This window comes from Armigeres subalbatus, chromosome 3 (assembly GCF_024139115.2).
Source record: "Armigeres subalbatus isolate Guangzhou_Male chromosome 3, GZ_Asu_2, whole genome shotgun sequence".
Lineage (NCBI taxonomy): Eukaryota > Metazoa > Arthropoda > Insecta > Diptera > Culicidae > Armigeres > Armigeres subalbatus.
In genome coordinates this window covers 252534028-252561218 of record NC_085141.1, presented here as the reverse complement: position 1 = coordinate 252561218, position 27191 = coordinate 252534028, and the positions used below count along the sequence as shown (strand labels likewise).

General features: G+C 43.0%; 1 protein-coding gene across 2 annotated transcripts in view; it reads right to left on the bottom strand.

The window, feature by feature from the left end:
- LOC134223585 (plectin-like) overlaps positions 1-27191 on the bottom strand; it is a 539529-nt gene that overhangs the window by 455407 nt on the left and 56931 nt on the right. For both annotated transcript variants that reach the window (XM_062702767.1, XM_062702766.1), the window contains exon 2: positions 15263-16680. In XM_062702767.1, the coding sequence (XP_062558751.1) occupies positions 15263-15407 (145 nt within the window). In that variant the 5' untranslated portion in view covers positions 15408-16680. The remainder of the gene's footprint in view (positions 1-15262; positions 16681-27191) is intronic.

Sequence of the window (27191 nt, the reverse complement as noted above, 5' to 3'; positions counted from 1 at the left end):
TTCGGAGGAATTTCCGGAGGAACTTCCGGAGGAATTCCCGGAGGAACTTCCGGAGGAATTCCCGGAGGAATTCTCGGAGGAACTTCCGGAGGAATTCTCGGAGGAACTACCGGAGGAATTCCCGGAGGAACTTTTTATTTGGCCTATTTGTCTTATTTATTATCAATTATTTATCTCTTCCCATTGGTATATTTGATTTCAACTTATATATTTGGTATATTCGTGTTTACAAATAGAATTACGCTTTTTTCTAGTGTCACGCTAGATACAAAATTGACCTTTTATCGCTCTCATCGCTCCTTTCCTGTCAGGCTTGGCATTTACTCGCACAATGAGCTCAATGAGCAAAAAAAAGTTTATAAAAAACGAGCAACAAAACATCACGGATATGATCAAAACATAAAAAAAAGATACTCTTCGTTGTGGGAAAAATGAGGAGCGGCGCTCATTGAGAGAAACCGTTTGTCTCAATGTGCCTTCTTGAGGAGCATCATTTTTGTTGTTCTTTCCAACTGAACGTACAGAGAAATGAAAGCACACTTCTGTCATACCACCGCTACCCGCACAACAGCCTCACACATTCGCACCTTTATGAGACCAGCATGAGAATAGGGACCGTGTATAGTGTCCATGAACGGGTAGAAATGAACACCATTCTATCTTTAAACGTAAAAAAATAACCTTATATGTTATGGCAAAAAACCATTCGAAAATATTTATACTCTTCATTATGCCACCTAATGAATGATCCCATATCAAAAAGCTAATAACATTCATAAGTTAATGAAAAGTATAAGTTTCCGAATGTATGTGACTAATGCGATGTATAAGTTTTTGCCTTTCTCGTATACAAAGTATACGTAAAGGCTATATGTTCGCTCCAAAAACAAACTTTTTATAGGAGGCTCGGAGACCCATAGTGTTATATACCGATCGACTCAGCTCGACGAATCGAGGTGATGCTGTGTGTGTATGTGTGTGTGTGTGTATGTGTGTGTATGTGCGCAAAAGTTTGCCAAAAGTCTAGCCCACTTTTCAGGCACTTACCCTTAACGGATTTACTCACAACAAGTTGCGTTCGACGAAGAATTCTGTCCCATTGTTTCCTATTGAAAATTTGCCGGATCGGACTATGGGCTTCAGAACTCATGAAACCGTTGCATTTAGACAACTTCTCAACTTTCCCCAGCAAATTGTTCTATTTTTTCATATACATAAACAAACACAAAAGAGCCCAAAACGAGTCGATTGGCATTATGACAGTGATTGAATTGTTTTCTAAACAAAGATAGATAGATAGATGATGATGATGATGATGATTGAAGAAGATGAAAAGGGAAGGGCCAGGGAGCGTTCCCTTGATCGTAGCGGCATAAAGGCACCAAGACCTACTTCAAAATATTATGTAAACGCGTTTAAACGCATGAGACCTAAAATCCGCATAAAAATTAAGCCTCATATTAAACCGCATGCAAAGCGACTCCAGTGTATACCGTTTTGACCGATTAATACAGGCTTTTTGCGACTGCTTCAATTTTGAATGAAAATTATTAAACTCTTTAAGGGGAATGTCTTCAACGTGTAAAAATAAATGGAACAGTTCTAAACACGCATTATGACAGTGATTGAATTGTTTTCTAAACAAAGACGATAAATACAATAACCTATTGGCTACCGTTAGATCAGCCAACTTCTTCTTCTTCTTATTGGCATTACATCCCCACACTAGGACAGAGCCGCCTCACAGCTTAATGTTCATTAAGCACTTCCACAGTTATTAACAGCAAGGTTTCTAAGCCATGTTACCATTTTTGCATTCGTATATCATGAAGCTAGCACGATGATATGGATGGTTTGATAAACAGTGCCAGCGAGTGACGGACGAGAAAAATGTTATCAGGAGTCGGATGATGCTAGTAGCTGTTACCCGATACAACAGAAAACGGTACAGCGTATCAAGGGCTGTAGAGAAGCGAATCCACCGCAGAATAAAAAGGCACGAAGATAATGTGATAGCTGAAGCGCACAAGAATATAAATCGATCGAAACAGGAAGATCCTCCAGGATTCGCTCTGGAAGTTCATCCAAAAAATCCTTCCGAAGTTCCGTTCAGAAATTCCTCCGGAAGTTGAGTCATGAATTCGCCTAGAAGTTCTCCGGAAGTTTTTTTCAAGATTTCCTCTGGGAGTCTGTCCAGGAATTTCTCTGGAAGTTTATATAAGAATTCTTCGAAAGTGACTACCATGAATTTCTCCCGAAGTTCCTCCAGAAGTTTCTCCAAGAATTCCTCCAGAAGTTCCTCTAGGTATTCCCCCGGAAGTTTCTCCAGGAGTTCCTCAGCAAGTTTCTCCACGAATTCCTCCGGAAGTTCCTTCCAAGAATATCTCTCCAAGTTTTTCCAGGAATTTCACCGAAAGTTCCTCTAGGAAATCCTCCGGATGTTCCTCAAAGAACTCCGCCGCAAATTCCTACCAATGTTCCTCCTAATATTTTTCCAGCAATTTCTCCGGAAGTACCTTTTAGAAATTACTCCGGAAGTTCTTTTTAAAAATCCCTCCGGAAGTTCCTTCAAGAAATTCCTCGGGAAGTTCCTACATGAATTCCTCCTGGGCCAATCGTTTTGCAGAATTATCGCTCGTTTCCTCTATCGTTGTGAGATACTCAACCCATTGGTTATTAAGAGCGTCGAGAAGCTGCTTGAACGTAACCCTGAAACTCGTTTTATGAATGTGTACTACTAGTGTTTGACGCTGGAGATGTCACCTCTTCTGCAAACAAATATGGGCATGTCAGTGCGAACAGAAGGTTTCTCACAAATGGATCAAAATTCGAGGATTCCATTCAGTTTTTACCAGGAGATAAATGCAGTGCATCGCGCATCCTCTGCATGTAGTATGAATCAAATGTAAATAAATAATCCCACTTTTTTTCGTTAGTCAACAGTAGTGTAGATCAACCAATATCCTACAATAATCCAATTCGAACTTATATATTTGCCAATACTTGCCAAGCGGGGTGGCCCGCCTTTTCCAAGCGGCAAGGCCTGGATAATACATCTTAGGTAGGCTTGATTTTTTCGTGGATGACAGTCTTACTCCCCCCTGGTTTATGCAACAAATTTCAAACTGCAGGAGTTATGTTCAGCATACACTTCTGAACTAGCAGCTATATTCTACACACTGGAGTATATAGCAAAACTTCCTGTCGAGCACTTCTCCATCTTTACCGACAATCTAAGTTCTCTAATGGCTATTCGGTCGATGAAGCCGGTTAAGCACGCAGCGTATCTCCTAAGCGGGATACGGAAAGCATTGAGTGCTTTACCGAAACGCTCCTACACTATCACCATGGCATGGATTCCTTCTCATTGTTCAATTCCGGGAAATTAGAATGCGGACTCTCTGGCTAAAGTGGGTGCTATGGACGGCGAGCAACACATCGCCTTTGAAGAATTTTTCGCAATGGCTCGTTAGGCAGCTCGTTGCTCGTTGTCAACGGAAATGGAAAAATGGAGATATGGGTAGATGGCTGCATTCTATTCCACCTCAGTTATCGAAGAGACTATGATTCAAAGGTTTGAAGAAGGGATGTGATTTGGTTCGAACCACGTGTCGACTGATGTCCAATCATTACTTGCAAAATGCACACACATTCAGGAGTGGGCTTTCCGAAAGCAATCTCTTCTTCATTGGCATTGCATCCCCCACTGGGACATTGCCGCCTCGCAGCTTAGTGTTCAATTAGCACTTCCACAGTTATTAACGGCGAGGTTTCTAAGCCAAGTTACCATTTCTGCATTCGTATATCATGAGGCTAACACGATGATACTTTTATGCCCAAGGAAGTCGAGACAGTTTCCAATCCGAAAATTGTCTAGACCGGCACCGGGTGAATCGAACCCAGCCACCCTCAGCATGGTCTTGCTTTGTAGCCGCGCATCTTACCGCACGGCTAAGAGGGAAAGCAATCTCTGCACCTGTATAACGCCCAATGGCGTTCGTCCACTGGCCAGTGGAGATATATCAGCTTCCACACTGATATTCTTCCCTCCCCCTTCATACGGGAGCTTGGCAGAAGGAAGGTCGTGCGATATGTGCCATCACAAATATTGCCCTCCGCTCGCTTTCAAATCGACTTCTATAAAAACATTCTTCATGCCTGCCGTATCCTAACGGAACTATCAATTCTATACTTTCGCCTCTAATGCTATCATGAACATGTACGTCCAAGTTTGGAAGATGATATTAGCATTTCCATATCATTGTAAATCGTTTAACTTCACGTAGAAGTAACACACACGAAATCATTAATTTAAATGAACCTGGGCTACAAGTCTCTCTTATAAAGATACAAACAAAATGAACCTATCAATTAAACGAAATTTTCTTCCAGGAATTCCTCCGGAAGTTTCTTCTAGGAATACCTCCAGAAATTCCTTTAGAAATTTTCCTCGAGAAGTGCCTCTAGAAATTCTTCTATAGGATCCACCAGGAATTTCTCCAAAAGTTCCTTTAAGTATTCCGACGCGAATTCCTCCGAAAGTTTCACCAGGAATCCCTCCGGGAATTCCTCCAGAAATTTCTCCGAAAGTTTCTCCAAGAATTCCTACAGAAATTCTTCCAGGAATTTCTCCAGAAGTTGCTTAAAGAATTCCGCCGCAAGTTCCTCCAGGAATTCCTCCTAAAGTTTCTCAAGAAATCCGGAAGATCCTCCAAGAATTCCTTCGGAAGTTTCTCCAGCAATTCCTAAGAAAGTTCCTCCAGCAATTCCTCGAAAAGTTCCTCCAGGGATTCCTCCGCAAGTTCCTTCATGAATTCCTTCGCAAGTTCCTCTATGAATTCCTTAGAAAGTCACTATGAAATTCCTCCCATAGCTCCCCATGTAATTCCTCCGGAAATTCCTCCTGGAATTCCTCTGGAAGTTCCTCCATGATTTTTTCCGGAAATGCCTTCGAAAATTCTTCAAGCAATTCCTCCGGAAGTTCCTTCAGCTATATATCCAGAAGTTCCTTCAGCAATTCCTATAGAGATTTCTCCGGAAGCTGCTCTAGGAATTCCTGTGGAAGTACCTCCAGGAACTCCTCCGGAAGTTCCTTTCAGGAATTCCTCCAGAAGTTCCTCTAGGAATTCCTTCAGTAGTTCCTCCTCCTGATATCCCCCCAGAAGTTGCTACGGAAGCTTCTCCTGGAAAACCTTATGAAGTTCCTTCACGATTTCCTTTAGTAGTCTCATCAGAAATTCTTTCAGTAGTTGCTCCAGCAATTACTCCAGAAGTTTCTTCAAAAGTTCCTCCAGCAATTCCTCTGGAAATCCTTCCATGAATACCTCCAGAAGCTTCTCCGGAAACTCCTTTAAATATTCCCTTGTAATACAGAAATTTCACAACGATTTACTCCAGAAATTGTTTAGGAATTTCTTGGAAGTTCTTTTAATAATTCCCCTGAACATCACGTGGCCCTCCTTAGCCGTGCTGTAAGACGCACGGCTACAAAGCAAGACCATGCTGAGGGTGGCTGGGTTCGATTCCCGGTGCCGGTCTAGGCCATTTTTGTATTGGAAATTATCTCTACTTCCCTGGGCATAAAAGTATCATCGTGTTAGCCTCATGATATACGAATGCAAAAATGGTAACCTGGTTTAGAAACCTCACAGTTAATAACTGTGAAAGTGTTTAATAAACACTAAGCTGCGAGGCGGCTCTGTCCCAGTGTGGGGATGTAATGCCAATATGAAGAAGAAGAAGAAGATCACTGAAGAAATTCCTCTGAAAATTTCCTCAGAAATTTCTTCAGGATTTTTTCTGAAAATTTCTCCAAGAGCCCCTCCGGAAGTTTCTACAAGAATACCCTAAAAATTCTCCCAGTTATTCCTACAGAAACTTCTCCAGAGATTCCAGCCGAAAAATTCCCCAAAAAATGTATCCAGTTACTTTGTTCCAAAAATTCACCCAGAACACCCTTCAGATTTTTTTCAAGAAAAATCCTTCTGGAATTCTCCCAAAATACCTTCAAGAAAGTACTTCATAAATTCTCCCGCTTTTTATTCTAAGAACTGCTTCAAAAAATACTCCAGGAATTTCATAAAAACAATAAATAAATATATAAATTCATCGGAAATTCGTTTCAAATTTGTCCCAGGAATTCGTCAAGATATTCTCCAGAAAGCTTCTCCATGAACTGATCCGGTAAATTCCTGTTTCAGAATTAATGAAGAATCTTTCAGGGGTACATCCGGATGAGTTCCTGAAAAAAATCGTGAAGCAATTTCTGGAAAAAAAACTGCGTGAAGAAATTTGTGAAAGAATATCTGATTCGAATCTTTGAAGAAACTTTTGGATCAATTCTTGACGAAATTTCCGATTTAATTTTGGGTGGATTTCCCAATGGACTTTCTGGAGGAATTGTCAAAAAAAAAACCAAAAAAAAATGTGGAAGAATTTACGAATGAATGCGTGGTTTGAATCCACTAAGATTTTTGGATTAATTCTTGAAAGAATTTCAGGTGGATTCCCCGATTGATTTTTAGTTGAATTTTCGAAGGAATTCGAAACTGAGTTTCTGTTTCTGGAATTCTAGAAGTAGAAGTATTGTCAAAGAAAGTTCATGAGAAATTAAAAAAAAAATTATTTTAAATTTTCAAAAAAATTTGAAATAAAAATTATGAAATAATTTCAGACCAAAATACCAGAGACATTCTAGTAGGGTAAAATGCCCAATAGTGGACCCCGTAGTAGCGGAATTTTGCTCTTCCTGTCATAAGACTTAGAAATTTTCAACATATTAACTCTGCTTGATATCTAACAACAAGCTCTGCATCCATTCTTCACGATACATACATAAAACACCCAAATACACGACGCTATTCGTTGAAATTAATATTTTAAAGTCTAACTGAATTCGCCCTATAGTAGACCCCCTGAGGGTCCATAATAGGAAATTGCTTCCCTATAGTCGACACTTCAATTGATTTTCATGTCCCGTTTCGGGACGTTCTTCTTCCCTATTATGGACCCCCCAAAATATTCCTATAATGGACACTCTCGTGTTTATTTTTTATAGAATTGTAGAAAATCATCTAATTTTACTTTCCATAGCATTTCTAATGCATGTAATCAAATCATAGGACTGTAAGGTAGGTTCTCCCGATAGAATTTCATAGCAAAAAGTTGACATTGTGCAGTAATAATGCAAAAATGGCTGGAGGGTCCACTATTGGTTGGGGGTCCACTATTGGGCACTTTACCTTTACCACTTAGATTTTTTTTAACAAATATTGTTATATTTCGTTAAGCACTTCGATCGATCGCACTTCGTTAGAGTAGTTCAATCGATTGTGCGTTGATTGGTTTACTTTCCAACCGCACGAAACAACAGTACTAAACACTCGGATCTCGCGAAAGTTCTGCGTACGATTCAAAATACGATCGATTGTATTACAAATAGGATGAGTTTACAAATTAGTTTAAAAAAAAAAATTAAAGTTTGAAGTATGGCATGGAGAGTATAACTTTTAAGCAGGCTTCATCCTCCATTGGATGACCCTAATCTTCCTAAAAGAGATCCTGCTGCGATTTACATCAAGAGACATTCTTGATTAAAATGTAATTCTAATATAAACCGATGTTTGCATATTTGTACTGCCCATGATCGCATATTTGTAACACTCGCATTTTTATTCATTTTGTAAAAAGCCTGTAAATTGTTCGGAAAGCTCAATTTACTGCAGCCAATCCCACAACAGTAAAATGAGCTTTACCATCTTGCTTATCTGCGGTAAGCTGGAAATGATTGAGTTTGTGGGGAGGATTGACAAACGTTTTACAAAATCAACCAAAATGCAAATGTTACAATATGCGATCATGGGCAGTGTAATTGATCTTAAAAAATGATCTTCTACAAGTCACATAAAATTACCCTACATTTGCATTGTTACATTACATTCCTACAGTACCAAGCTAGTCAAGCTCCAACCACCAGCTATTTTTCCATAAGTTTATGTAATTCATCCATCAAACGTTTGTTTGTGGATAGAATGTATGTTGTGATGCACAGCTTGTGAGAAGAAAGAAACAACAACTGTGCGAAATCACCTCGTGGAAATCAGATTCCGACGTAGAGAATGCGTGCATGGTAGCTAACTACTTGCTTACATAATAGCTACCAGCGTAGCAACTGATAATTGTAAAAGTGCGTACCCCTCCAGTACGTTTGTTGATTCATGGCCAAATAAACCCATAATCGATTAGTAAGCTACAGTGATAAAATCGCTAAGTAGTTGTTTATAGTCGGTGAAAAAGTCTTGGACGGAAATTGGCGGGGAACCTTGTTATCTTGGAACGCACGTGAGCCAACCTTGACGTAATGGCATGAGCTATTGAAAAGATTCTTCAATTACGATAGATTCAAACATGGGTCACTAATAACAGATTCAGAAAAAATACAATACTCGAAACTATAGACATATTATATTAAGAATTGAATTTAGTCTAATTAACAAGCAGGGGGAAACAAACCCGGCATAGAATGTTGATTGGTTGGTAGCGCTGACATAAGAGTCAGATTAGTCAATTATCTTTCTAATGTTGAATAGGGTAAGCATCGAATACTCAGTTACATTGAGGAGATGAGAAAAAATAGCAGTATTGATATAGTGGTATTAAGCAGACTTTTAACCAGTGGATTACCTCACAAATTATTGAGTTTATTATTATTATGATTGTTTATAGCAGTGGACAAACTTGATAAAAAAGTAATCGCCGGTTAGCGAATACGTTTAATATAACGGCATGATAACCATAGTAATTATAAACCAATTCAAATTGAATGAATCTCGTCATATCGGCATTTTACAGTTTATTGCTCTTAGTATTCCAGTAACAACTGGTAAATACCATTCAACAGAACCAGAACATGTTCGATTTTTTACCACCTGCATCCCCACAGTTCTCTGACTGCGATGCCGATACTGATGACACGGCGGACGATCGGTGGTAATGAACTCAAATAAATCTCAAGCCGCGCCGGGCTGGATGGAGACGAAGGTATTGTCTCCATCCAGCGCGGCTTGAAATTTATCGCTTCACACTAACTCGAAAATTGACTCCGGAAAAGTAAATATACGCAGCCAGCGGGGCTCTGTGCTAGCTGCTACTTTTCTGACACTGATGATGCTAACGCGGGCGGGCGGTAGAACACTGAGCACTACCTCTTAATTGAATCTCCCGCCACTGTCGGGGAGATACTTCCAACGGCTGTGAAGTGCGATCCACCGTGACGTTGTTGCGTAGTTGATTGATTCCGTTCGGATGTAAATAAGATGTGTGTCGTCAACGGTGGACTTCACAAAAACCAATGGAAGAACATCGCAAAGCGAAGATAGGTGCTAAGGGATCAGTTGGAACCGCGTGAATGCCAACTCAGAAGATATCACATCTACGAGATTAGGCAGAGAAATAATGATACGTTGACTTAAAAATAATGTTATAGTTCCATGAATTTCTAGGTCTCTTTGAATATGTACCGTTGGTTGTCCGAACTTCAATCGAAGATAAAATCCGACCCTTCCGTGTCACATAAAAACTCCGAAACATCGAATGAAGAGGTTAGGGGGAAGGTGAATTTGTTAAAGGTGACTCCCGTAACGAGTTACTGAAGGGCAGAACAACCTAGACTTGGTCGGCGTCGGAGGTGGATACGCTAACATTGTGCCTTTTGCCCTGTCCACACACACGGTCAAGTAGCGGTTTAATGGTTTTTTAATTACTTAGTGACGGTGGTTTGGTTCAGCGATTTTTGTAGTATCACTTTCGTACGTTGACTGCGGTGATGAGTGAGCAAATTATACAGTCAATGAAGCGCTGAATGGCGCTATGGAAGGTTTGCTCTACCGCAAAGTTGATATTAATAAGACATTTTGTGCTTGCTTGTTTATAGACAAAATATAATGAATATTAATTGATGTGTGGACAGATTATCTACTTGCGATCATAAACGATGACTCATTTAATTTGTCATTTCTGGTGCGTATATTGAAACTCTGTAGTGATGAGATTGTATGTGGTTTAATGTGATTATTTTGACGTAGAATTACGTCTTTCGGTAAGACAGGGGGGTCATTCCAAAGTTTCAAATCATGCACCGTCACGGAAAGAGGTCAGGAAGTAAGAGCCAATAATTTAGCCGTTTTTCAACGGATTCTGGAGATTTTGGTATGAATCAATCAGTCAACTATCTAAGATTTTATACAACTATTGTAAATAATTGTTTCAATGCATTTAATTGATGAAAAACCAATTTCGACAGGTGGTGTTCAATTTTCACTTTTACAGTAAATTGCCTACATTTTGGCTATATCCATCCGCAATGAACATGCACAAAATAATCGAATTTCGCACCCACTATCGAACGATACGTAATTCTACGTTCAATTTGCGGTCGTGTCTTTAATACAACCTTCTACTTTTTATTATAAAAACAGAATCACCGTCTTCGACCAGAGGTCCCGCAAACTGATTACCTAGCATTGGACAATGGGCAGGACATTTACACAACATGCAGCGGACCAGTGGAGAATTTTTCGCTTATTACGAAAAAGTTTCTCCTTACCAGGGTGGGATCCGAAATTACACTTCAGGGCACGCAAATGCGCTTAGACGACTGACGACTGCGTATAACATTAGGAAATATTCTTTTTATTTTCTTCTTTTTTAAAACTCATTATTCTCGAATGAAAATGACATGGTTTTTAAAATTAGGTTTTTTTTCTATTTTTTGGTTTATTTAAAATATGCATTCTTGGCCTTTCGAATTTTGAAGCGAATCCTGTGGGGATTTCGAATCAAATTCTGCTAGGTCTAGATTCCGAGGCGAATCCTGTCGCGATTTCGAAGAGAATCCTGTCGGGATTTCGAAGAGAATCCTGTCGGGATTCCGAAGAGAATCCTGTCGGGATTTCGAAGAGAATCCTGTCGGGATTCCGAAGAGAATCCTGTCGGGATTCCGAAGAGAATCCTGTCGGGATTCCGACGAGAATTCTGTAGGAATTCCGACGAGAATTCTGTCGGAATTCCGACGAGAATCCTGTCGGGATTCCGACGAGAATCCTGTCGGGATTCCGAAGAGAATCCTGTCGGGATTCCGAACAGAATCCTGTCGGAATTCCGAAAAGAATCCTGTCGGGAATCCGAAGAGAATCCTGTCGGGATTCCGAAGAGAATCCTGTCGGGATTCCGAAGAGAATCCTGTCGGGATTCCGAAGAGAATCCTGTCGGGATTCCGAAGAGAATCCTGTCGGGGTTCCGAAGAGAATCCTGTCGGGATTCCGAAGAGAATCCTGTCGGGATTCCGAAGAGAATCCTGTCGGGATTCCGAAGAGAATCCTGTCGGGATTCCGAAGAGAATCCTGTCGGGATTCCGAAGAGAATCCTGTCGGGATTCCGAAGAGAATCCTGTCGGGATTCCGAAGAGAATCCTGTCGGGATTCCGAAGAGAATCCTGTCGGAATTCCGACGAGAATTCTGTAGGAATTCCGACGAGAATTCTGTCGGAATTCCGACGAGAATCCTGTCGGGATTCCGACGAGAATCCTGTCGGGATTCCGACGAGAATCCTGTCGGGATTCCGACGAGAATCCTGTCGGGATTCCGACGAGAATCCTGTCGGGATTCCGACGAGAATCCTGTCGGGATTCCGAAGAGAATCCTGTCGGGATTCCGAAGAGAATCCTGTCGGAATTCCAAAAAGAATCCTGTCGGGATTCCGAAGAGAATCCTGTCGGGATTCCGAAGAGAATCCTGTCGGGATTCCGAAGAGAATCCTGTCGGGATTCCGAAGAGAATCCTGTCAGGATTCCGAAGAGAATCCTGTCGGGATTCCGAAGAGAATCCTGTCGGGATTCCGAAGAGAATCCTGTCGGGATTCCGAAGAGAATCCTGTCGGGATTCCGAAGAGAATCCTGTCGGGATTCCGAAGAGAATCCTGTCGGGATTCCGAAGAGAATCCTGTCGGGATTCCGAAGAGAATCCTGTCGGGATTCCGAAGAGAATCCTGTCGGGATTCCGAAGAGAATCCTGTCGGGATTCCGAAGAGAATCCTGTCGGGATTCCGAAGAGAATCTTGTCGGGATTCCGAAGAGAATCCTGTCGGGATTCCGACGACAATTCTGTAGGAATTCCGACGAGAATTCTGTAGGAATTCCGACGAGAATTCTGTAGGAATTCCGACGAGAATCCTGTCGGGATTCCGACGAGAATCCTGTCGGGATTCCGACGAGAATCCTGTCGGGATTCCGACGAGAATCCTGTCGGGATTCCGACGAGAATCCTGTCGGGATTCCGAAGAGAATCCTGTCGGGATTCCGAAGAGAATCCTGTCGGGATTCCGAAGAGAATCCTGTCGGGATTCCGAAGAGAATCCTGTCGGGATTCCGAAGAGAATCCTGTCGGGATTCCGAAGAGAATCCTGTCGGAATTCCGAAAAGAATCCTGTCGGGATTCCGAAGAGAATCCTGTCGGGATTCCGAAAAGAATCCTGTCGGGATTCCGAAGAGAATCCTGTCGGGATTCCGAAGAGAATCCTGTCGGGATTCCGAAGAGAATCCTGTCGGGATTCCGAAGAGAATCCTGTCGGGATTCCGAAGAGAATCCTGTCGGGATTCCGAAGAGAATCCTGTCGGGATTCCGAAGAGACTCCTGTCCGCATCTCGAAGAGAATCCTGTCGGGATTCCGAAGAGAATCCTGTCGGGATTCCGAAGAGAATCCTGTCGGGATTCCGAAGAGAATCCTGTCGGGATTCCGAAGAGAATCCTGTCAGGATTCCGAAGAGAATCCTGTCAGGATTCCGAAGAGAATCCTGTCGGGATTCCGAAGAGAATCCTGTCGGGATTCCGAAGAGAATCCTGTCGGGATTCCGAAGAGAATCCTGTCGGGATTCCGAAGAGAATCCTGTCGGGATTCCGAAGAGAATCCTGTCGGGATTCCGAAGAGAATCCTGTCGGGATTCCGAAGAGAATCCTGTCAGGATTCCGAAGAGAATCCTGTCGGGATTCCGAAGAGAATCCTGTCGGGATTCCGAAGAGAATCCTGTCGGGATTCCGAAGAGAATCCTGTCGGGATTCCGAAGAGAATCCTATCGGGATTCCGAAGAGAATCCTGTCGGGATTCCGAAGAGAATCCTGTCGGGATTCCGAAGAGAATCCTGTCGGGATTCCGAAGAGAATCCTGTCGGGATTCCGAAGAGAATCCTGTCGGGATTCCGAAGAGAATCCTGTCGGGATTCCGAAGAGAATCCTGTCGGGATTCCGAAGAGAATCCTGTCGGGATTCCGAAGAGAATCCTGTCGGGATTCCGAAGAGAATCCTGTCGGGATTCCGAAGAGAATCCTGTTGGGATTCCGAATAAAATCCTGTCGGGATTCCGGTGGGAATCATTTCGGGATTCCGGTGGGAATCATTTCGGGATTCCTATAGAAATTTTTACGGCATTCCGATAGGGATCCTTTCCGGACTATGACTATCATTTCTGGTTTCCTTTCGAAATCTTTCTGGGATACCAAAGCAAATCTTGTCGGAATTTCAAAGAAAACCCTACCGGAACTTTGATGGGAGCCCTATCTAGGTTCCTGCGTTGGGAACCCTTCCGCGTTTCCGATGGGAACCCTTTCGGGATTCCGATGGGAATCCTGTCGGGATTTTGATGGGAATCCTTTCGGGATTCCGAAGCGAATCGTTTCGGTATTCCGATGGAAATCCTTTTGAGATCGCGATGAGAATCCTCTCGGGATTCTGATAGGAGTTCTTTCGGAATTTCGATGGGAATTATTTCGGGATTTCGATGGGAATCCTTTCGGGATTCCGAAGTGAATCGTTTCGGTATTCCGATGAAAATCCTTTTGAGATCCCGCTGAGTATCCTTTCGAGATTCCGATGGTAATCTTTTCAGGATTGCGATGGAAATCCTTCCGGCATACCGATAAGAATTCTTTCAGGATTCCAAAGCGAAATGAATTTCCAAAGATGGAAATCCTTTTGACATTTTTTGATGGGAATGCTTTGGGGATTCCAAAAAGAATCGTTTTGGGATCCCAATGGAAATGCTTTCTGGATTCTGATGGGAATCGTATCGGGATTCCTAAGTAAATTCTTTCGGGATTTCGAAGCGAATACTTTCGGGATTTCAAAAGCGAATCCTTTTCGGATTTCAAAGCGAATCCTTTTGGACTCCGAAGCGAATCCATTCAAGATTGCAAAGCGCATTCTTTCGCGATTCCGAAGCGTTTCCGGAGAACATTCAAGACTCGAAGAGGAATCATTCCGTGATACCGAAGGGAATCTCTTCTTGATTTCGAAGGAAACCCTTTCGGAAGTCCGAAGAGAGCCCTATCCGGATTTTGCCGGGGAAATAAAATATGTAATATACCGATTAATTCGTCCGATATTCACATCGTTTTCGAGCGAAAGTTTCTTATAATCAAAGAAGTTTACATACTTTGTATACGCCTCTAACTTTGAGTTTTTTTTTATTTTGGTGTATGACATGAATTTATGAGTAGCATCATGGTTATTAAAAAAAGCAAAAAAGGAAATAAAATACGGAACAAAAATGACATATTCTGTGCCGCACGCTACATCAAAGAGAATTATTATGCAAAAGTTCTCTTCGTAATGTTCTTTTTTTTTTGTTGGACCACTGATATAATGTGCTCATAATGGCATGAAGGTCCCCTGACAATCCCAATTCTTCCTGAAATTCTGAATTCTACGTTCAATTGCGTGGATGCGGAACATTTCGGTTTCACCATTGAACTATTTCATTATTAGATTAAATATGATAAAAAAGTGCCTTTTTTTGTTTAAGTCATCATTAAAATTATTACTTGCGAGAAAACACGCACAAATCCTCTAGTGATAATGCTGCCATTAACCGCTTATTTGCCTAATCACACCAAAAGTTAAACATATTTGCAAGTAAACCAGAAGGGTACGACAAGCCCCTCGGTGTCAACAAAATATTACATCATGCCCGTCAACGCTATCACGGTGCTGTGTAGAACGACGACGTCATGAAAAACAAACAACCCAAAGGCGAAAAGTATGCTCATTGATCATAACGTGATGTGGCACGTGATGGAATTCGAGTAGCACACACAACACGACCTAGCAGGCTTCCACAAATTAGATTGATGCATCATTTGTTATCATGATTGGAACGAATATTCACGATTAACTGTGGTAGGTATGTCGTATAACGTTGGGAATTGGAACTAACCTGCTATTCTCAGTACGGCACGATCCGCCGGGTCCAGCTGCAGTATGCTGAGGGGCTTATCCTTTGCCCATTCCGCCAAACTCTCCCGGTCCATGCTGAACCCGGGGAGACTGCTGCTGCTGGGTTTCCTCGGTATCCTCCTCATCTTTTGATTGATACGTTTGCTTGTTATTTTACGTACGTTTGTGTTACGTACACTATCTCCTGTGCTTATTAAACACTTTTAAAACTTTCGGAATCGCTTTCCGATGATCACTCAAAATCACTGGTTTCGTTACACTAATATTAATCTTTTTACAATTGAAATCGATTTTTCGATTTACTGAACCATATCCCACTTATCCTAAATCTATATAGATTGAATATGTATTGCCGTTATATACCGCTGATTAACAATAACTTAACTCTTTTATCTAAGAATTTACATCCCTGGGTAGGCAAGGATTATTTTCACTATTTATTCACCGGGACCAATTTTATTGCACTAGATTTGTTCTAGGAAAATTACGCACGTTTTCAGGTTGTCAAAACAATGTACGAATTATTTTCGACATAAGGAACATAACATTCGAAGCACTTGAAGCTTTTCGCACACCCCCACACCGTCAACGTCACAACGAAAGCAGACTCGCCAGTTGCTTGCTATTGTTGTTAGTTGTAAATGGAAGATCTCGTTGTGTGCAGTGGGTTTATTCGCTTCGAGTGGCCGGACTGCGGTCGTTGGTCAATATTTCCGTGTCACATTTCATGGCCGCCGTGGTCCGACACCGGGTGGCGTGGCGGGTAGGATTGCACCGTTTTACTTTTCGCGGTTTTGCACTCTTCTGCTGCTTCAACTTCGTGATTTCGCCGAATAATTTGTAACTGCTGGGGCCTATAACCGTTTTACGGAGTTTGCAAATACAGAAAATGGAAGCACGCAGCAACGATTGTGTGGCGTGCTTGTTCTACTTCTTCTGCTCCGCGGCCAACGAAATTCGATTTGTAACGGTTTCGTGTTTTGATTTTGCGATTACGAAACTGCGCAGCGCTCGTTGGTGGCGACCATCAGCATCGATCGTTCGTTGGCTCCGCTCGAACGACGCCAAACAACTATGGATCGATCAGAAAACCTGCGCTTCAATCCGAAACTAGCCGAATTATGTGCGGCAATTCTGCTTCAAGGGGGGCAATTGATTCGACAACGACGATGATGGTGATGATGGTGGAAACCCCGCCGATCGGACATTGATCTTCGACAGCTTCGGGAGGCACAGTAGTCTCTAGATCGCCAGATTAAAGACACTACTGAGATGCTGCTACGATTAATCGAGATGCTCCTCCGTTGGCAGTGTGGGTCTGAGACGGCGGGGGTGGGTCCATCAACGCAATCTTCCGCGCATCTTCCAGCGGCTTGAAAGGTGTTGTTATCTTAATGTCTGTGAATAAAACGCAGAGAGGGAAATAAGAGAGCGTAAATGTGGTGTGATAATATCAAATATTTTCTTTAGATAGCAACCGCAAGTGCAAAAAAAGGGAAGCAATTGGATGCGCATATGTGTGTTAATGGAATTTTTGCTCTAATACCTGCTTGCCATGTATTTGGTGAGTCAGTGGAACTTTCACAGATCGGAGGTGCACTTAAGCAAAAAGAAATTCTAATGCTAATGAATCAAACATTTTTTTGAGAAACTACTGATGTCGAGAATCTACATAAAAGAATATACATATATCAGAAAGCGAAGCGCCTTTTTCTATCTCAGGGGACCAAATGAAAATATCGTGGGTTTTTCATCAATTCCGCATGGAAAGCATTCATGAATGGATGTTACGCTTTGTTTTAAAATCAATATATATAAATTATTTTAGTGGATATATGCAAAGAATAAAGACTAGTCCATAAATTAATCATACTCCTTTAATCCACCGTGTTGGAAGTTATTATAAACACAAACAAAGGCGTATTATTTTCAGAGGGAGTTTGAATAGAAGTTTAAGAATGGTCTAGGGTAAGGCAAAGTAATACAATCGAACACATTTTCGATAAACAATAAGTTGAGTCATTTCGACGTAGGACTACGTCCGTCTTTTGTATATTGGGTGACATATTGCGATTGCGAAAATCGGAGACCTTCACGAAAATATGATAGACTCAGCGGTTTCTCAATGGATTTCCTTTTTATTTGGGCCTTTCAATCAAAGATGAATCTGAAATATGGATAAACTATTAATTATCGGTAATAGGTAAAAGGTTTAGAAATAGACAAACCAATCAATCACGTACATGCATCGCAAGCACAGACATCAAAATCAAGCAACTTGCGGATTTAAATCTAATCCTCAGTTAGAACAAGATTTCCCACAGAGCGGACACAGCAGCACCAAGACGGTGGTTCTATTTTGAACGGAAAATCGTCGGACAACTAACAGCACGAAGTGAAATTTCAACGCGAGGTTCCGACAAACGTTTGGTTGCGGTTAGTTATTGGATCCTGAATCCAAAGGAGAATGAGAAAATCTCTCACTTATCATGTCTGTATACGCTCTCGATAGGTAGCATATCGTGAAAGACGTTTTTCGGTAGCGGCTACGATAATGAACTGATTCGGGGGGCTACAACCCATGATAAATTTATTTTAATAATCTCGTCGAACAAGACAGAGATAGAAAAAAAGACAACGTTATTATTGGCAACCGACCCGGCAACGAAATAAGAACTGTGATTGGAAACTCGGTACCTGCAATGTCAGGACCCTAAATGAACCTGGACGAGTGAGCCTGGAGTGAACGTGGCCGCTATTCAAGAAGTCTGATGACTTAGATCCGGAGAACTTGAAGCATGGAGCATGGAGTTGGTTTCGTTGGGATGGGCAAGCATGTGTGATGTGTGATGCGGTGAAAACCCTGCAGCGAACGAATCTGTGTGTTTAGGATACGGGGCAAATTCTTCAATTACAGCCTAATCAACGTTTACGCACCGACAAACGATAAATCCGATGACGTGAAGGACACGTTTTATGAATGTCTTGACAAAGCCTATGAAGAGTGCCCAAAGCATGACGTGAAAATTGTTATCGGAGACGCTAACGCTCAGGTCGGTAGAGGACTTTTTCCATCCCATAATTGGTAGGGGCAGCCTTCACTCCGCTACCAATGACAACGGCCTACGACTAGTAAATGCTACCAGAGAGATGGCCATCAGTAGCACCTACTTTGCACGAAAGAGCATTCGGAAGCATAACTGGAGACACTCAAATGTTGAAACTTGCAACCATGTTCTGGTGGATGGGCGCCATTTCTCGGATGTTATCGATGTACGGACATTCAGAGGTCCAACAATTTACTTTGATCACTACCTCGTTGTCAATAAAACTCGATCACGGTTGTCAACTGTATCGAACGAAAGATCACGGCGCACGATGCGTTACAATATCCAGCGATTGTCGGCGGAAGGAGTATCGGCTGAGTACCGCCAGAAGCTTGACGAACGGATAAGTGCATTAAACGTTAGCGACAAGATCAACGATCTATGGGAGTCGATCCATGGAGCGGTGAGCACAACAACACGAGAAGTGGTAGACACTGCATAGAGGGGACCCAGGACGGGTTGGTTCAATGTGGAATGTCAGAGATTGACAGACGAGAAGAACGTTCCAAGAAGCCTGTTCGTGTCGGGTACCCGATCGAATAGAAACCGGTACAAGGAAGCAAGAGCAGCCGAAAAACGAACCCATCGCAGGAATAAGAAAGAATATGAAGAACAAGTGATAAGCGAGTCGCAGGAAAAATGGAGCAGAATGATATGCGGAGGTTTTATGAGACTGTCAATGGCGTGCGGAGAAAGACAGCGGCATCTCCCGTCATGTACAACAACCAGGAAGGGAATTTGCTGAAAGATAAAACCGAAGTGGCTGCCTGGTAGAAGCAACACTTCGAGACCTTATCGGTGGACAGAATAAATATTAGCGACGATGGACAAGCTGTAGAGTTAGATGGTTAAAAAAGATATTGAAGAACTGAAAAACAATAAGACTGCGGGGAAGGACCAGCTCACGGCTGAACTTCTCAAACATGGCAGTGAGCAGCTTTATGAAGTTTTGCACCATATTATGTCGAAAATATGGAAAGAAGGGAATTGCCTGCTAGCTGGCTGAACGGCCTCATTTGCCCTCTCTTTAAGAAAGGGCACAGACTGGAGTGTGCCAATTACCGAGGAATAACCCTCCTTAATTCGGCGTACAAAATTATGTCCCGTATTCTATTCAACAGATTGAGACCGCTTGAAGAGCCTTCCTCGTTGAATACCAAGCAGGTTTTCGTGAGGGCCGATCAACGATGGATCAAATGCCCTGAGACAAATCCTTGATAAATTCCGGGAGTACAACTTGCAGACACATCATCTGTTTATTGATTTCAAGGCGGCGTACGATTCAGTGAAACGGATTGAATTATGGCAAATTATGCTTGAACATGGTTTTCCGGCGAAACTGATACGGCTGATTCGTATAACGTTCACGCAAGAAAATTGACTCCTTAAATGTATGTGTAATTTCTCATACTTTTCTAAAAGACGCCTTCCCATTAAATTTATTTGATTCTAATGATCACCATACGTTCGGTGGGAACAATACAAAGAATCCTTAACTGCTTACAATAGAGAAATTCGAAGATCTAAAAGGATAAATTGGATGCACACTTGTGAAAACATTGAAAGTACTCCAGTAGCTGCTAGATTGCAGAAAGTCCTTGCTAAAGATCACACAAATGGTCTTGGGACTATTAAAAAAGATGACGGGTCTTTTACCAAGACAACTTATGAAACATTAGAAGTAATGATGCAAACACACTTCCCGTGTTCTATCTATCAAGACCAATTCACATGACGACCAGAATGCATCTGTTACGCAAACTGGTGTTAATGAAGCCAGGCGAGATATTCAACAAACGAATAAAGTCACTGGGATGAATTGCACCAGGAGCAATGCTGGCATTCTGGCCAATGAAATATTCACTGAACAGAAAGTTGAATGGGCGATTGATTCACTTGAACCCTTCAAATCTCCAGGTAGGGATGGAATTTTTCTTGTACTACTACAGAAGGGAAAAGTAATCTTAACACCCGTTCTGACTAAGATGTTCCAATCGAGCTTAATATTAGGCTATATTCCGACTGCATGGAGGGGAGTGCGTGTCACATTTATCCCAAAAGCTAATAAGAAGGATAAATCATCCCCAAAATCCTTCAGACCAATTAGCTTATCGTCCATTATACTAAAAATAATGGAAAAACTAATAGATGAGCACATAAAATCATCTTATTTAACGAATACTCCTCTGAGCAAAAATCAGTTTGCATATCAGGAGGGTAAATCTTCAGTAACAGCGCTTCACAAGTTAGTTACAAAGTTGGAAAGATCTTTTGCAGCAAAAGAAATTTCACTTGCAGCGTTCCTCGACATTGAAGGAGCATTCGATAACACATCTCACAGTTCAATGAAGAATGCTATGTTGAAACGAGGTTTCGATGTATGCATTGTTGACTGGATTGGCGAGATGTTATCAAAACGAGAAATATCGGCAAACCTTGGAAGCTCATCAATTAGTGTGAGAGCAGTAAAAGGGTGCCCTCAAGGAGGCGTTCATTTCATTTATTTAGTTAACATCTAAACAGATAACACTGAATCAACAATTTGACGCCACAATGCACGGTTCGAGGCCGCATCTCTCCATCCTCGGATACGCCCCACGCTCGCCAAGTCGTTCTTCACCTGGTCTGCCCATCTCGCTCGCTGCGCTCCACGCCGTCTCGTACCTGCCGGATCGGAAGCGAACACCATCTTTGCAGGGATGTTGTCCGGCATTCTTGCAACATGTCCTGCCCATCGTACCCTTCCGGCTTTAGCTACCTTCTGGATACTGGGTTCGCCGTAGAGTTGGGCGAGCTCATGGTTCATTCTTCGCCGCCACCCACCGTCTTCTTGCACACCGCCAAAGATGGTCCTAAGCACCCGTCTCTCGAATACTCCGAGTGCTTGCAAGTCCTCCTTGAGCATTGTCCATGTTTCATGTCCGTAGAGGACTACCGGTCTTATTAACGTCTTGTACATGACACATTTGGTGCGGTGGCGAATCTTTTTGACCGCAGTTTCTTCTGGAGCCCGTAGTAGGCCCGACTTCCACAGATGATGCGCCTTCGTATTTCACGACTAACGTTGTTGTCAGCCGTTAGCAAGGATCCGAGGTAGACGAATTCCTCGACCACCTCGAAGGTATCCCCGTCTATCGTAACACTGCTTCCCAGGCGGGCCCTGTCGCGCTCGGTTCCGCCCACAAGCATGTACTTTGTCTTTGACGCATTCACCACCAGTCCAACTTTTGTTGCTTCACGTTTCAGGCGGGTGTACAGTTCTGCCACCTTTGCAAATGTTCGGCCGACAATGTCCATGTCATCCGCGAAGCAAATAAATTGACTGGATCTGTTGAAAATCGTACCCCGGCTGTTACACCCGGCTCTCCGCATGACACCTTCTAGCGCAATGTTGAACAACAGGCACGACAGTCCATCACCTTGTCTTAGTCCCCGGCGCGATTCGAACGAACTGGAGTGTTCGCCCGAAATCTTCACACAATTTTGCACACCATCCACCGTTGCTTTGATCAGTCTGGTAAGCTTCCCAGGGAAGCTGTTCTCGTCCATAATTTTCCATAGCTCTACGCGGTCTATACTGTCGTATGCCGCCTTGAAATCAACGAACAGATGGTGCGTTGGGACCTGGTATTCACGGCATTTTTGAAGGATTTGCCGTACAGTAAAGATCTGGTCCGTTGTCGAGCGGCCGTCAACGAAGCCGGCTTGATAACTTCCCACGAGCTCGTTCACTAATGGTGACAGACGACGGAAGATGATCTGGGATATCACTTTGTAGGCGGCATTAAGGATGGTGATCGCTCGAAAGTTCTCACACTCCAGTTTGTCGCCTTTCTTGTAGATGGGGCATATAACCCCTTCCTTCCACTCCTCCGGTAGCTGTTCGGTTTCCCAGATTCTGACTATCAGTTTGTGCAGGCAAGTGGCCAGCTTTTCCGGGCCCATCTTGATGAGCTCAGCTTCGATACCATCCTTACCAGCTACTTTATTGGTCTTTAGCTGTTGAATGGCATCCTTAACTTCCCTCAAGGTGGGGGCTGGTTGGCTTCCATCGTCCGCTGAACTGACGTAGTCATCTCCTCCGCTGCCTTGACTTTCACTGCCTGTACTCTCAGCGCCATTCAGATGTTCCTCGTAGTGCTGCTTCCACCTTTCGATCACCACACGTTCGTCCGTCAAGATGCTCCCATCCTTATCCCGGCACATTTCGGCTCGCGGCACGAAGCCTTTGCGGGATGCGTTGAGCTTCTGATAGAACTTGCGTGTATCTTGAGAACAGCACAGCTGTTCCATCTCCTCGCACTCCGCTTCTTCCAGGCGGCGTTTCTTCTCCTAAAAAGATGGGTCTGCTGTCTCCGCTTCCGTCTATAACGTTCCACGTTCTGCCGAGTACCTTGCTGCAGCGCGACCGCCCGCGCTGCGTCCTTCTCCTCCAGAATCTGTCTGCACTCTTCGTCGAACCAATCGTTCCGTCGACTTCGACCCATATACCCGACGTTGTTCTCCGCTGCGTCGTTAATGGCTGCTTTGACTGTACTCCAGCAGTCCTCAAGAGGGGCCCCATCGAGCTCACCCTCTTCCGGCAACGCTGCCTCGAGATGCTGCGCGTATGCAGTGGCGACATCAGGTTGCTTCAGTCGCTCTAGGTCGTACCGCGGCGGTCGTCGGTACCGAACATTGTTGATGACGGATAGTTTTGGGCGCAGTTTAACCATCACCAGATAGTGGTCCGAGTCGATGTTAGCGCCACGATATGTCCTGACGTCGATAATGTCGGAGAAGTGCCGTCCATCAATCAGAACGTGGTCGATTTGTGATTCTGTCTGCAGTGGTGATCTCCAGGTGTACCGATACGGGAGGCTGTGTTGGAAGTAGGTGCTACGAATGGCCATATTCTTGGAGGCGGCGAAATCAATTAGTCGTAGGCCGTTTTCGTTCGTCAGCCGGTGAGCGCTGAACTTTCCAATAGTCGGTCTAAACTCCTCCTCTTGGCCAACCTGAGCGTTCAAATCTCCTATGATGATTTTGACGTCGTGGCTTGGGCAGCTGTCGTACTCACGTTCCAGCTGCGCGTAGAATGCGTCCTTATCATCATCAGTGCTTCCGGAGTGTGGGCTATGGACGTTGATTATGCTGAAGTTGAAGAACCGGCCTTTGATCCTCAACCTGCACATTCTTTCATTGATCGGCCACCACCCGATCACGCGCCTTTGCATATCGCCCATCACTATGAAAGCTGTTCCCAGCTCGTGTGTGTTGCCGCAGCTCTGGTAGATGGTATGATTACCTCTAAACGTTCGCACCATTGATCCCTTCCAACAAACCTCCTGCAGCGCTACGATGCCGAATCCACGGTCCTTGAGCACATCGGCGAGTATGCGTGTGCTCCCGATGAAGTTGAGAGATTTGCAGTTCCACAAACCGAGTTTCCAATCGCTAGTCCCTTTTCGTCGCAGAGGTCTTCGCCGATGGTTCCGGTCCGTACTCTCTTGTTGATTGTTCTTTGCTTATGATTTTTAAAGGCTGGCTTGCAGGGCCTGACACCAAACCCCCTAAATTTCGAGAGGACCATTCCTCCTTATTTCCGGTGGACCATGGTGCACAGTTTCACTTAGAGTCCCTCGCTGGCACTCGGACGATGATCAGCCGCCAATAACATGGAGAACAGACGCTGGTGTGAGCCGATCCTGGCATGGAGAACAGACGCTTAGTAAGATTTGCACCTCCGGAGAGGAGCAAACCCCCCCTTCCCTGTCAGCATACGACCATAGTTCCCACCGGGGTTGGTTACCCGATCTTCCCTAAGGTTGCTCGTATCCCGGCCAGCACCGCGGGGAGGTAGGGATAGGAGTTGCTGGTAAGAGGCTAAGGACCGCGAGATGGGGTCTATTTTATTCCTTCAGGTACGCGAAGTACCAATGGTACGCTTTACCCAGCATTTGCCGTGCCAAGGAGGAGGCGTACTATCAGCTTTATTGTGGTCTTTAATCGTTGACGACCTTCTCAAACAACTGGAGGCTCGAGGCTTTAAAATAATTGGCTTTGCGGATGATAGAGTTATATTGGTCGAAGGAAATAAGACTGTGTAGTTTCTAATCAAATGCAAATTTCTCTAAATTTCATCACATTATGGTGTGAAAACGAAGGATTAAACATAAACCCTTCAAAGGCCACACTAGTGGCGTTTACAAGGAGAAGAAATTATTCTTTACCTACATTAAAACTGAAAGGAGCAGATTTGAAACTTTCAAACTCAGTCAAGCATCTTGGCGTTCGACTTGACAGTAAGCTGAATTGGAACTTACATCTTGAAGAAGCATTAAGCAAAGCTACAAATGCTTTATGGATAAGTAAGGCGACGTTCGGTAAAAGTGGGGACTTAAGCCAAAAATGATTCAATGGATTTATACGGCGATTGTGAAACCCAGAATATCATATGCCGCATTAGTATGGTGGCCAAAAACAAAAGAAAGGGTGGTACAGAAGAAGTTGGGAAAACTTCAAAGATTAGCTACTCTTTCAATAACTGGTGCGATAAGAAGCACGCCGAACACAGCACTAGACGCTTTGCTCCACGTGCTACCATTGGATCAATTTATTCAATTAGAAGCAGAGAAGAGTGCTTTGAAGATCAAAAGAGATTCAAACCTCTTCGAAGGTGACCTAACAGGACATCTTAGTATTCTAAACAAAATAAGTATCAACTCACTGATCACAAACAACGATGATTGGATGAGAAGAAGATACAACTTTTATCGATGTTTTGATGTAATTAATCTTGAGCGAAGCACATGGACAAATGGTGGACCAAATCTTCGTTCAGGATCGATTGTGTTTTACACCGATGGTTCAAAACTGAACAATCAAGTTGGAGCAGGCGTGACTGGCCCAGGGACGAATATTTCGATTCCCATGGGAAAGTGGCCATCTGTTTTCCAAGCTGAAGTTCAGGCTATTCTTGAATGCTCTAATTTATGCATACGTCGAAATTACAGGCATTCAAATATTTGCATAATGTCTGATAGTCAAGCAGCATTGAATGCTCTGAAATCAGCAAGATGCACATCTAAACTCGTTTGGGAATGTGTTCAGTCACTCCAAACCTTGGGTAGTCGTAACAAAGTGAACCTATATTGGGTTCCTGGTCATTGTGGCATTGAAGGCAATGAACAAGCTGATATGCTGGCAAGACTTGGTTCATCTCGACAATTCATAGGTCCAGAACCTTTTTGTGGTGTATCTGCGTGTTCTCTTAGAATGGAACTGAAATCTTGGGAACATTAAAAAATAGAGGACATTTGGAAGAACACCTTGATTGCGAGGCAGTCTAAACGTTTCATCACACCAAACGTATTTATCACTCGCAAAATCTTAGATCTTTCAAAAAGATCTTAACACATATACAGGTCTTGTAACAGGCCAATGCCCGAGCCGTTATCACTTGAAGCTGCTAGGAAAACTTCAAGATGATGTATGTCGCTTCTGCGGTATACATGTGGAAGACTCGGAACATCTGTTATGCCATTTTCCGGCAATTTTAGAAAAAGATTACAGTTCTTCAACAGGGGGCTGATAGAACCCTCTGAAGTTTGGAGAACAAGTCCCAATTTGGTAGTGCGATTCATCAGAACCATAATACCGTATTGGGAAGACGCTGGTAGTCAAGGTGATGCAATTGCTCTACATAGCAATGATGCGTCAACTTGACAAAGCTATATGAAGTGAGGCATATATCACAATAGATCTAACAAATGGTCGCAGTGATTAAAATACCCAACAGGGGAAAAAAAAAGGAATACGTTCGGCACATACCTTGTATTTGAAAAACTACTGAATTAAATGACTAATTGAAAGTCCCCCAAGCATTCACCGACCAACTCGACAACCATCAGAAACGATCATCAAGTTGATCACAAGATGGTGAAAAATGGCGTCCCGAGAAAATTTTCACTTGAGTGCGTTAGTAGATAAGCGGTTTCGTATCGTTTGCGATTAATTTTTGTTTGATTTGGTAAGTTACTTAATCTGATCATAACAAAGGACGGTTCGAGTTTTATTTGTAGAATTTGTAATTATAGGTGCCGCTATTTGGATACGTCGAAGCAAGTCAATCGGAGTCATCGTTTGAATCTTCTGTACCACCATGCACTCCTGCTCTAGCAAACAGTTTTCCATTCGGAAAAAGACAACTGATGCCAATGTCGAAGCACACAACTGTACGTCCCATCGTCAAATTCAGCAGCGTCTAGAAGCTGGGCTAAAAGCCAAACACGACTGGAACTCGCAGAAGACGTTTGGGAATTGATCGGCTCATTTGATCACTACATGCATTGTTAAATTTACTTCCGTGACACGAAAGCACCATTTGTCCACCAGTTTTCTTTTCTGAGGCTGAAGCTAATTCGTTCCTTTGCTTGAATTGGTAAGTGTTTCATGTATAAAATATAAAATAATATAAAAAATGTTGAAATCGAATATTATAATTTTAGATGCTGCGTGTAATCCAAAGAAAGTCTATCGGATTCATCATCTGAATTTCTACTATAGTGACCACCAAGTGACACACTTTAGTTCACGATCTTGGTGTTCTATTTCAACAGCAATGCATCCGTATAAGATGATTAATCTCAATACCGGCCGTACTTCTCATCATCAAGAATCGTAGTCCAGCAGCAAGCTCGACGGAAAGTCAAACATAGACAGAACATCACAGAGAACATGCGGGAAGTGGACAATTGAACGAACAACTACCAAATATTTTCTTTTTTATGAAGGCAACATCAGTATCCAGCGCTTCGCAAA